The 12,796-nt window shown below is 33.4% G+C and overlaps 1 protein-coding gene across 9 annotated transcripts in view; it reads left to right on the top strand.

Moving 5' to 3' along the window:
- Dgkb (diacylglycerol kinase beta) overlaps nt 1–12,796 on the top strand; it is a 769,121-nt gene that overhangs the window by 463,381 nt on the left and 292,944 nt on the right. For all 9 annotated transcript variants that reach the window (XM_058585317.1, XM_058585316.1, XM_058585318.1 and 6 more), the window contains one exon: nt 9,705–9,769. In XM_058585317.1, the coding sequence (XP_058441300.1) occupies nt 9,705–9,769 (65 nt within the window). The remainder of the gene's footprint in view (nt 1–9,704; nt 9,770–12,796) is intronic.

Here is a 12,796-nt window from a genome sequence, read left to right as displayed (position 1 = left end):
GTTGATCAGATGCCTCTAAAAATTTGTTAGTGTTTTTGAGGCTTTCTATTTTATTGGGGCATAAATTTTCAAACTAGTTTTTAATTTTCTTCTGTATTCAATAGTGTCTGTTGTGATATTTTCTTTTTCACCACAAATTTTAGTAATTTGTGTTTTCTCTCTCTCTGTTCCTTAGGTTGGCTAAGGGCTTGTCAATTTTATTTATTTATTTAAAAGAACCAGCTTTTTGTCAATTTTTTGAATTGTTTCTTTTGTTTCAATTTCATTGATTCCCACCCTGATTTTAATTATTTCCTGTCTTCTAATACTTTTGGTGTTAGTTTGTTCTTCTTTTTCTAGAGCTTTGAGATGTAATGTCACACTGTTTGTTGACTTTTTCTTCTTTTAATGAATGAACTTAATGCAACGAACTTTTGTCTTAGCACTGCCTTCATAGTGTCCCATAGATCTTGATAAGTTGTATCAGAGTTCTTATTTACCTCTAAGAATTTTTTTATCTTCTCCCTGATGTCTTATGTTATCCATGCATCATTCAATAGTGTATTATTTAGTATCCAGGTGTTGGAGTAGCTTCTTTTTTTATCATTATTTTCTAGTTTCATTCCATTACCGGTCAGATAGAATACAGAGTAATATCTCTATTTTTTTTTCTTTTTGGGGGGTATTTGCTAAGACCTGCTTTGTGGCATAACATATAGTCTGTTTTGGAGAAGGATCCATGTGCTGCTGAGAAGAAAGTGTATTTGCTTGTGCTTGTTGATGGATGGAATATTCTGTGTATGCCTGTTAAGTCTAAATTACTGATTATTTTATTGAGTTCTATAGTTTCCTTGTTTAGTTTTTATTTGGAAGATATATCCAGTGGTGAGGAAAGTGTATTAAAGCCACCCAGTGTAATTGTGTTGTGGTATATTTTATTCTTGTAGTTGAGAAGGGTTTGTTCGATATACATAGATGCCTTCTCTTGAAGGCATTTTTTAATCCAATCTGTCGGCCCATGTCTTTTAATTGATGAGTTTAGGCCATTCACGTTCTGGTTTTTTATTAAAGTATTATTTGTATTCCAGTTATTTTGTTTTATTTTCGGTTTTTAACTTGACATGGTTTCTCCTTTGATTGGCCTTTCCTTTAGTATAGTTTCTCCCTTTGCTGTTTTTCATTTCCTCCTGGAATATTTTGCTGAGAATGCTCTGTAGTGCAGGCTTTCTCGCTGTTCAATGCTTTAAACTTTTGTTTATCATAAAAGGTTTTTATTTTATCATCAAATCTGAAGCTCAGTTTTGCTGGATATAAGATTCTTGGTTGGCATCCATTTTCTTTCAGAGCTTGGTATATGTTGTTCCAAATCTCCTGGCTTTGAGGGTCTCGGTTGAAAAATTTGCTGATACAAATTGATCTCCCCCTCTGTGAGATCTGATTCCTCTTTTTTGCCACTTTTAAGATTCTATCCTTATTCTGTATGCTATGAATTTTCATTCTAATGTGCCTTGGTGTAGATCTGTTGTAACTTTGTACATTCGCTGTTCGTGTAAGCCTCTTGTATTTGGTTTTCCATTTCATTCTTCATGTTTGGGAAATTTTCTGATATTGGTTCATTGAAGAGATTGTGCTTTCCATTGGTTTGAATCTCTGTACCTTCCTCTATCTCAATAAATCTTAGACTTGGTCCTTTGATTTTTATCCCATAATTCTTGGGTGTTCTGATCATGATTTCTTACCATCTTCACTGTTGTCAGCTTTATTTTCAAGATTGTATATTTTATCTTTGTTATCTGAAGTTCTGTCTTCCAGGTGATCTAGTCTGTTGGTGATGCTTTCTACTGAGTTTTCAATTTGATTTATTGTTTCCTTCATTTCCATGATTTCTGTTTGTTTTGTTTTTTTTGTTGTTGTTGTTTAACTTTAGAATCTCTATCTCTTTCTTGAAGTAATCTTTTGCTACCTGGCTACCTGTATTTGCTCCCTTATCTCTTTGTTGGTGTGGTCATTGATTGTCTGTATTTGCTCCCTTATCTCTCTGTTAGTGAGATCAATGGTTGCCTGTATTTGTTTTCTTGTGTCTTTGTTGGAGTGGTCAATTTTTGCTTGTATTTGCTACTTAAAGCATTCTTTAATTTGTAGATCATTTTAATTATGTATATTCTGAACTTCTTCTCTGACATTTCACCAACTGCGCTTTCCATGGATTCTCTTATTGTAGTATCTTGGATTTGGGGGCACTTTTCTCCCTGTGTTTTCATGTTGACTCTTTGTCCTCCTTTCTTGTAGTGCAGATCTGAGATATTACAGTTTTTACCTGTAATCTTGTAGTGTTCCTACAGGTTAACTGTACCTCATTTTGGTGTTGGGCTTCTAGACCCTGGCTGGTGTCCCATGATAAATGCTACTGGAACTAAAGATGGTAGTTGCAATAGCGAAGGTAATTCAATATAGTAGTAGGGGTGTCCCAAGATGCATCAACCACTTTCAAAGATGTGGCTGAAAGGGTGTGCTGCCTGTTCAGAGATGCAGCTACCTCCATGCCCTTTCTGTTGTCCCAAAGTGGAGGCTACTGCATGGGGAGAGATATGGCAATGGCTGCAGTGTCCCAAAGTGGAGGTGTGTTAGGCCTGTGCTCTGGTGTGGGTCTGCTGGTATGTGAGGCAGTCCTGGGCTGAGGCCTGGGCTCTAGCATGGGTCTGCTGGTCAACAAGGGGGTTCTGGTACTGACCTTAGCCTAGGTTCTGCACAAGTCGGTGAGGGCGGTCCTAGGACTGAGCCTGGGCTTCAGCGTGGGTCTGTGGGTCAGCGAAATGGTCCTGGTCCAGGGCCTGCGCGGGGCCTTGTCTCTGGTGTAAGTCTGCCAGTCAGCGGGGCACCTTTGAATTCTTTCTTCCTAATATTTATCATCTGTTAAAAAGATATGTTTTGTTCATAATGCATATAACTGTTATCATTTTATTCTTGATCTATTCTATGGTATTTTAAAAGACCTTTAATGCATGCTAAATAGATTACCAGCAGTATTATCTGGGGGTTACAGTAAGTCTTTCTTTTATAAACAAAAATTTCTTCCTTTCTAGGATTTTGCTGTTTTATTTCTTAGTGCCTACTTCATGGAGTTGACTTATAGACCTTGCAAGCCCAATTCTAATTAGCTTATGTGCTTGTTTGCTAAATTACAAATTAGAAATATCATATTATGTACAAAGCTAATAAAAATTATAATTGTGAGACTAGGGACAACAATGGGTTCAGAAAAAAAATTAAAAGATAATGCTTTTCTCAAAAAATCTAAATGATATGTAAGCTTTTTATGCCTTCTGTAACAAATTATCACAAAATTTGGTGGCTTAGCACAATAGACATTTATTCTCTCTCAGTTTAAGAGAACACAAATACAAATTTAGTGTCACTGGGCTGAAATCAAAGTTTCAGAAAGTTTGTGTTTCCTCAAGACGCTGTAGGGGAGAAGAAATTCCATATAAGATTTAGCTTTTGGTGGTTTTCTTCATTTCTTGAGTGGATGTACCATGAATGTACCACTCCAGTCAATTCTGATAAAGGCACATGGAGTTCCTCTTCTGTCCAATTTCCGTCTCTCTCTCTCGTAAGAAAACTTGTGAAGATATTTTGATCCCACCTGAATAACCCAGGATAATCTTCTCAACCCATGATACTTAATTTAATAATACTTGCAAAATGTTTACCATATATCTTTGTCTATTTTTCTGTTGCTACAACAGCATGTCTAACACTGGGTAATTTATGAAGAAAAGAGGTTTATTTTTGTTCACAGCCCTGTGTGCTGGAAATTCCACAGGTATGATGTTAATATCTGGTAAGGAACTCATGTACTACCACTCATGGTGGAAAGCAGAATGCAAACCAGCAAAAATATGAGGAAAAGGGGGCCAAATTCCCACAATAATAAACCCATTCTTATGACAGCAACACTAATCCACTCATGAGGGCTCCATTCCCAAGACCCCAATACCTTACCTGAAGCCCCATCTCCAAAGACTAGAGCATTGAGGAAGTAAATTCCAACATGATTTTCCTAGGAAACAAACTGTATTCAAGCCATAGTACCATGCGAGGTAACATTTTCAGTTTTTAGGAATTAGTACGTAATATATTTAAGAATCACTTTTCTTCCTACCCCTGTCTATCCTCTCACACCCAGATTCATGCCTGCCTGTAAACAGAATGTGTTTACTCCATCCCAGTGTGTTCACTTGTCTCAGTCCTTTCCAACATCAAATGAAACAGAAAAATCTCATCTAAATATCATCAGCTCAAAGTGCCAAACCTCATCATTTACATTAAACATAACTGAGAGTTGGTCTAATTCACTTGGGGGTAAAATCCCTCTCCATTTGTGGACCTATGAAACTAGAAAACAAATGATCTGCTTTTAAAGTATAGTGGTTGAACGAATATAATAGTTATGGCTATTTCTATTCCAAAATAATTAGTGCAGGTAGAAACAGTCACAATTCCCAAGAAATATCAGTCATGAACTTGATATCATCTGCAAACAATCTACCAAGTTCCCAAGATTAGGACCCAATATCTTTGGAGAACCACCATTCAGCCCACCACAGATAAGATTATAAAAATGGCATTTTAATTAATTTATGTAGACATAGAAAATATAAATAGGGAGAGAAATGAAGAAAACTAAAATGTCAATTAGTCCAAAAATTACTAAGCCAACAATTCACAAATAAATTCTTTAAAAACTTTAAGAAATAAATAATTTCCATGTGTTATTAACTGTTGTAAAGCATGAAAAAATAATTCTGATTCATTAAGGCAGAATCTCATATAATCAATATCTGATAAAACCTACCTGTTAAATAATGTCACTTGTGATTATTATAATCATTTTCTTAAGTAAAATCTTAAGAGGCAAAAACAGTGACTTCTGGAAATATCATACCCAGATAAAGATTATCAGGTGAGCAAAGATTGTTAATTGCATATGAAAAATATATTATGGAATTGCAACTCTTATCTAAAAGTTCAAAGTCTAACAAAGCTTTGAAAACCAAAATTTTCTTAGTGTCTTTGGTAGAAATATAAGCCGAACTGACCTCCTCTTTGTAATGCCAATTTATCTTTCCCTGAGTCAATATTCATATGTACAGTGCAGAAATATTTATGTGAAATTTAAGTATAGCATACTGTTTCTGATCCTTTTAGATTTGTTAAATAATTTATAATATATGCATGGTATAATCCTTCTAAAATCCACAAAATGTTGAATACTAAAACACAACTTTTCCCAAGAGCTCCATCTTTAGAATTATGGAATTTAATTTACAGTATCTATAAACCAAAGAGAAAAATAATATGAATCTCAAAATCATAATCAGTATATTTCAATAATGATAACAGCTAGCATTTATTTTCTTGCTTTCTCCATGCTAGGCACAGTTCTATTTCCAGATATTAGCATTATATCTAAAAATCAAGGATTATTAGTATTATTCTTATTTTAAGATACGTAAATGGGAGCGTTGAAAGTCTAAGCAGAATTTTCAAGGTCAAATATTCAGTAAAGTATAGAGCTATCTCTTGAATCCAGTCAATTTAATATACATCATTGAAACAGAAAATGAACATTAGTAGGTATATCACATAAGAAGAAATAAAAATGTATATATAGCATATGATAAGATGGTGGTTATTACTTTGTCAAAACTTATCAAATTACACACTTAAATTGGTGAGGGGTTTTTTTTGTATTAATAATAGCTCAAAAAAGAAAAATATATCACTGGAAATCTTTAATGAAATACTCAATGTGCTAGGCACAGTGACACACAATTGTAATCCCAGCAGCTAGGGAATCTGAGGCAGGAGAATGGCAAGTTCCAAGCCAGCCTCAGCAAAAGCGAGGTACTAAGCATCTCAGTAAGACACTGTCTCTAAATAAACTACAAAATACGGCTGGGGATGTGGCTCAGAGGTTGAGTGCCCCAGAGTTCAATCCCTGGTTACCCCTTTCAAAAAAAAAAAAAAAAAAAACAAACCCTCAATAAATAGAGGACCAGAAAGTTTCAGTTTTGAAACATTTTAGAAAGTTACAATTTTAGGGGGATAAAAAGCTTGCATACAGGGAAAAATTGGAATTTATCTCCCCATAATCAAGGAAGAGCTGAATCATTTCAACAACAAAAACTCATATAATATTCAAGAATTAATTTTAAATTCTACAGTTGTATTTTGGAATAACCTCTTTGATGGTATGTATTTGTAAATTTATATTGTATCCTAAAATGGTATGAAATTAGAAAACTTAATTGGTACAATTACCTAATATTCTAACATTAAAACAATGTATTTGCAAGTTTTGTGAGCATACATGTGAAAGTTTCTTTAAACAGAATAAAAGAGAATACCCATGGAAAAATTTGGTGAAATATATTTCACATTTTAATAAAGTCTTTAGAATTGATAATATTCTGTCACTGTATGCTCAAATATATCAGCACTTACAGAATAGTCTCTCAATTTAAAACATATAATCCACAGAAAATTAACATTTACTACAAATTAATATCCTAAAATGGAACCTTGAAGATTTATGGCAATTTTATCCCATATAAGAAAAAAACAATTTTCAGAAGAGCAAAAACACTTGGGATAGATATGATTAAAAAGCTGATTCTTTTATATGTGAATATTTGTATGTATTGATTCATATGTAAGAATATCTTTTAAAATTACTCTGAAATTTTCTGCTTAAATAACGTGAGTTTATGTTTTGCTTTTTCTTAGATGTGATTTTAAAAAATTTAAAATTATTAATAGTTTCAGGAAATAGTAAAACCAATTTAAGTGTCAGTAAACATATTTGAAAATTATGTTGTTTAAGCATGTTTTAGCACCTCCTTTTGCATTCCAGAAAATTCTTGTTTGTTTATAAAATAAGTGAGCATCTGCCTTAAAAATCACTGTTCCAGTCATGATATAGAATAATCTCATTTAGTCTCCACCAAGGTAGTTATAAGGTATATTATTTTCTCTTCAAGATAAGAAAGCACTGACTCTCCATGAATAAACAGTTTGCTCAAAGTTGCAAGGCTTAGAGTAGGAAAGTCTAACTGAATTCAGTGTCATTTTAGGAAGTGGAAGTAATGCTGATTTAGTTTCTGTTCCCTGAAAGCTATACCACATAGAGACAGGAAGGGCACAATTTATTTAAAAATGTCATATTTATTCTTTCTTATTTGGTTTCTGGATAGAGAATCCTAAGTATCCCTGAAATATGACTGTTCAGTAAGTTTACAGCATTTGGCAGAACTCTTTGAAGCCCCTTGGAGTAATGCCAAAGTGACAAGGTCCCTTGTGACTTTGAATTCTCATCCAAATGAACACCTGCTGTCATTATTCCTATCAATTCTATAGTCAGCAAAGCCAGCACTCTCTTTGTGGTGGAACCCATTCAACACGGAAAAGGCCTGCCAGTGTTTCACACTAGTTTTTATTTTGCCCTCTTTTTTACTGAATGAATGATCTATTGCCTGAGTGTCTTGGATTTAGAGCCAATATTAAGTTCATCTCTGGTTATTTGGTGTCCTAATGGTCCATATTAGTGTACTCCATTGTAAGTCTAGTCTAGTTCTTTTTATATGTCTCCCCTTGTCTCTACTCCTCTCTCCCTTTCTCTGTCCTGTTTATGTTGCTATAGAAAGAATGAATTTTTATTATTATTGCAAAAATATACACTTGTAAAGAAAATTATACTACATAATCCATTTGTAAAAATTTGTTTCTCCAAGTTAGCAGAAACAAATAATTCAAACAAGAGAAAATTCAATGATATTCTTCCTATGGGTAACCAATATTGATCATTCATTTTCAGTCTTTGATTCATATTACTGTGCTTTTGTTTAAGTGATCTGCTGATGCATACATTTAATTAGAATACAACAGACACTAGTATGGCAATATGTAAATCAATGGATGTGTAACTGATGTGATTCTGCAATCTGTATATGGGGTAAAAATGGGAGCTCATAACCCACTTGAATCAAATTGTGAAATATGATATATCAAGAACTATGTAATGTTTTGAACAGCCAACAATAAAAAATTAAAAAAAAAAGAATAAAGATTAATAGACAAACCTCAAAAAAAAAAAAAAAAAAGAAGGCATTCCAAATTGATTTTGCACCAGAGTAGGGATAAAGTTTTTTTTTTTTTTAAATTAATGAATGATCATGCCACATATATATTACAAGTAGCTCAGTTCAGATTTTTCTACAATTTCATACCACATTAAGATAACTTCATAATCTATAATATGATTATGACTTAGAATTATAAAGAGAAATTCTTTGACTAGGTTTGAGAGCTATTGGATCAATAAACATGAGCCATGTTTTCATATTTCTACTTCCTAGCAAACCAGGAACTTGACCATGTTTTTTTTTTTTTTTTTTAACAAAGTTGTATGTTGAAAAACTAAACCATAGAGAAATTTTGGGGTGACTTTTAAAGGTGTTATTTCTATACTCATCTGCCTATATCCATGAGTCCTTTCATTTATGGATTAATTAAAACATTTGACAATTTTTAGAAAATAAAATGTTTATTCAGAAAAAAAAAATGATTATTAGCCCTTTCTTACAGGGATAAGCAACTCTCTGCCATCTGCATTGGGCATTGGTCCCTCTCTTGTTGGGCCTCATGCTTTACTATGCATGAGTAAGCACATGAGCCTTTTCATTTCATTCATGAGATTTTTAATCCTTGACTAGTGTTTCCAAGATTCTCTTAAATACACAACTTCTTTATTCCTTTGTGTTGGATCTTTTTCTTTAACTTCACTATGAGACAAATTAACATTTAATCACAACAATAGCTCTTTTCTGTTGAGATGACTGGTAAATATATTAGTTTCTCATTCGAGTGATTAATCATGTGGATGAAGAATGGGAAAATATCTCACTTGATATAATAGGTTTAACTCATTAATGTCAGAATGGACCCTTGAAAAGTTTGAATCACAATATCCCACCAACCTCACACATTCCTTGTAAATTTTATTAAAAAAAAAAACCCTCAGGATATCTTGATAGTAAAAAACACCCATTGGGGTTCAGAACTGTTACACTTAGGGTTTCAGAGATGAGTTATACCTGTCACCAGTTCTCCAGAAATAAGTCTTTCTCTTTGTTGCTTTTTACCATTAAGCAAAATGGTTCAGAAAACTTCTTGTGGACTGAACAGTTATTAATTACACACCAAGGACTTGACTTTGAAGTCAAGTATTACAGTTGCCTCTACTAGACCAGCACCCTCATACTATCTTTCTACCTACTCAAAGAAGTAGGAGCTTTTCTACCATCATTTTCCCAATTAGGCTGTCCTTCTAACTATTCTTTATCAATACTTTCAACTACTATTTGAGATTTATGATTTTATGTGCTATCTTAAACATACTGTGAGTCTGGTACCAAAATTAGATATTTTAAAGGAGATATATAAAACAAATAGAAATCAACTCCTAGATGTAAAGATGAACAGTAACCAATCATGACATGACACCATAAATCACACTTGTTCAGGTTTGACATGGATTATATGTCAATTTTAGAACATCTTGACAAAACTAATTTGAATTTAAAATATTGGTCATTTTTAATTTATACTTCTGTAGGATAATAGGATTATAAACTATTCTGTTTTTTCCCCATTTCTCCCTTTAGGATGCCTCCATTGCACACAGATTCCACATCATGAGAGAGAAACACCCAGAGAAATTCAATAGTAGGTAAGGTAACAAACGATGAAATTACAATTATGGTAATCAAATTGTGTCACAATAAATGATCTCTTTGTTAAAAACCTTTTATATATAATGGTTAAATGAGGTTCAGTGTATGTGTAACTATTACGATGAAAGTATAAATTAGTTGAATTTTTCTTTTCAGGTTTAATTCCACACTTATATGCTATAAATGTTGACAGTAATAATTTATTAAGGTAAGACATTCGTGTAACCTTTACATGGCTTAGTATGTGAATGGTGATCATCTTTAATCCCAAGCAAAAGTCCAAAGGTATGTTAAAAATCTTCTAGTCTTTGGACTCTTGGTTCCATGTAGGCCTCAATTAAATGCAAAATAACAGCAATGTCAATACCAGTATAAATTATTTTAAAGAGTTTTTGCTCACAGAGGAAAGCCTTGGCATAAAATAAGTTTTCTCATAATACCAATTGGCAAACATTTTCCCTTTCAAAATTTAGACAATAAATATCTGTAGTTACTCAAAGGAGTAGAGAAATCATTGGCTCTGTATTGGCTCCATGCTAGAGGAAATATGTCTCTCTTAACCTCACTCCCCTAGAAAATGAGGCAGAAAAAGTAAAGTGTCTTCTACTTCAGGTTACATTCATTTACACTCTATTCATTTCATAAAGTTACAAAATGATAAGCAGTATTTCTGTATAAGTACTTGAGTGATTTTATACATTAATGTTCAAAACAAAAGGCGGTTTTCTCTGTACTTGGCAAAGCTGACAATTGGCCAAGAATATTCCACACAATTCATTAAATAACTGCCACCTGGAAATTCTTCTGTTTATTTCAAATTTGTCATACCCTAGTATATTAAAGTAATTTTTCCATGTAGATTAATAATAAATAAATGCTATTAAGACATACTTTCAAAATTATTTTAGACCTTTTTAAACTGTACACTTAAGCATACTACTTTATATTATCCTAGTTAAAAAAATTGCATGATTAGTGAAGTTGTATCAGAGATTTCATTAAATTTACCTAAGTGTTTTATTAAAACAAATAAGTTTTTATTTCTTGTACTTTACCTTAGATACCATTTTGTTTGTTACCTTAGAAATCATAAATCATGAACTTATGGTTTTATTGTTATCTCAGAGTTCAAAAAGCTGTAATTTTTGTTTTAAAGGCAATAGAAGAATTCATATATGGTTATTGATAAGTGCACATTATATCTTTAGAAGGATTCAGAAAAGTTTTTTAATTCTGGAGTGAGAGAAATGGAATTGGGGGTTATCAGAGGAAGACAATTGAAAACATAAAGAGATACATCAGTGCATTTATCTGATAATCAAATTTGATATTCTATATATAAGATTGCCAACATTGATGACCATCCCTAATGTGTCATAAGTTAATGAGTTCCTTTCTGCTGAATAATTTTAATTCTTCTTAATAATAAAGACTCCATTTTTCACGTATGTCCATTTCACTTTTTATTCTTGATAGCACTAATTTATAAAATTCCTCACTGCCCAATATATGATTAGATGATATTTACAATAATGTGTTTGTATACCTCAATATTTTCATAGGATATAAATTTTACCTCATTGAAACTTCCTTGTAAATTTGACACATGAGTAAATCTTGCTTATAAATAGGTTACAGAGAATATTGAAATCAAAGACAGATAATGACTTCTATAATGATATACAGCGGCACATTCCATGGTGAGTTCAAAGAATGCCAGAGTTAGAGGTGTTGGACCATCCTTCTGTGGCACTATCAAGGCTGCTCTCCCTTCTGATCTGAAGTGGACCCCTGCACAGTCCCTGTGAATTGTTTAATTCAGGCTGAGATGGAGCAGCAAACCTGAGAGTGAGCCAGAAGTAGATGGTGCACCACTCCATCCATCTGTGGTCTTTCATTCTGAAGAGCTTGGACAATATATGCGAAAACATACTAGATATGGATGACATTGATGTGGTGAAACAATTTATGATATCTGGCCATTCAGGCAATATCAAATAATTCATCAGCAAAGGCCAGCATACCTGGACCCCTGACCCACAGTAGACAGGTGCATGGTCCTCATGCTCCTAGTCCTTAGGTCAATAACCAATTCCTCTCATTTTGGCTTCTCTAACCAGATGCTTTCTGACTTTGATCAGCTCTTCATTTTGACATATATATAGACTTAGGTGAAACAAAGACTAAAATGTAGTATTGAAGCCTAAATGAAGCTCTGGTCTCAATCTGGGAGCTCTCAAAACCCTCAAAAATTGCACTTAGGGCTGGAGTTGTGGCTCAGAGATAGAGCTCTCGCTTAGCATATATGAGGCACTGGGTTCGATCCTCAGCACCACATAAAGTAAAATAAAGACATTGTGTCCACCTATAACTAAAAAAAAAAATATTAAAAAGAAAGTTGTTTCCATATATTCACTAGTCGAAATAGTAATAAAAGAAAAAAAAATGCCCTGAATGCCCTCACCTCTCTGGAGCCACCTGCTGTTGCCAGGGTTAGATAGATGGGAAGATAGAGCACAGTGGAGATTGGGAACTTTATTAAAAAGATCTTATTTCATGTAAATCCCAGGTTTAAACCTTTTAGTGACTCTTTTTCCTTACTACATAGAATCCAAGTTATTTGTATTGTTCTTATAGTTTCAAGATTCAGATTTTGTTCAAATATAGAATTTACCTCGTACTAGCCATGTAAACTTAGGAAAGGTCTTTGATCATTATGCCATGTTTCTGCTTCTGGAAAATGAGACAAAAAAAAAAAGTATTTGACTGTGCATGGGCTGCATCAAATTCCCAATAACTATGTGCCAAGTTTCTGCCTCTTCCTGCCATCTCCAGAGTTGGATGGAATGTCCCACCACAAGGCATTTGATCTCTGATTCCAAGTAATGGCTGGCAATCTAGAAGTATGGGGGCATACTCATGGGTAAAATTTGACTAATGGGAAATGGGAGATAGAGAGATAGGCAGATGAATTCTGCCTTCTTTAGTCTCTTTCATAAATTGCTACAAAGTATCTTTTCTAC

This window comes from Marmota monax, unplaced genomic scaffold (genome assembly GCF_021218885.2).
Source record: "Marmota monax isolate L192 unplaced genomic scaffold, Marmota_monax_Labrador192_F-V1.1 WCK01_AAM20220418_F8-fsc00057, whole genome shotgun sequence".
Classification (NCBI taxonomy): Eukaryota; Metazoa; Chordata; class Mammalia; order Rodentia; family Sciuridae; genus Marmota; species Marmota monax.
The sequence above is the reverse complement of the archived record's forward strand: the minus strand, read 5'-3'. Positions and strand labels throughout refer to the sequence as shown.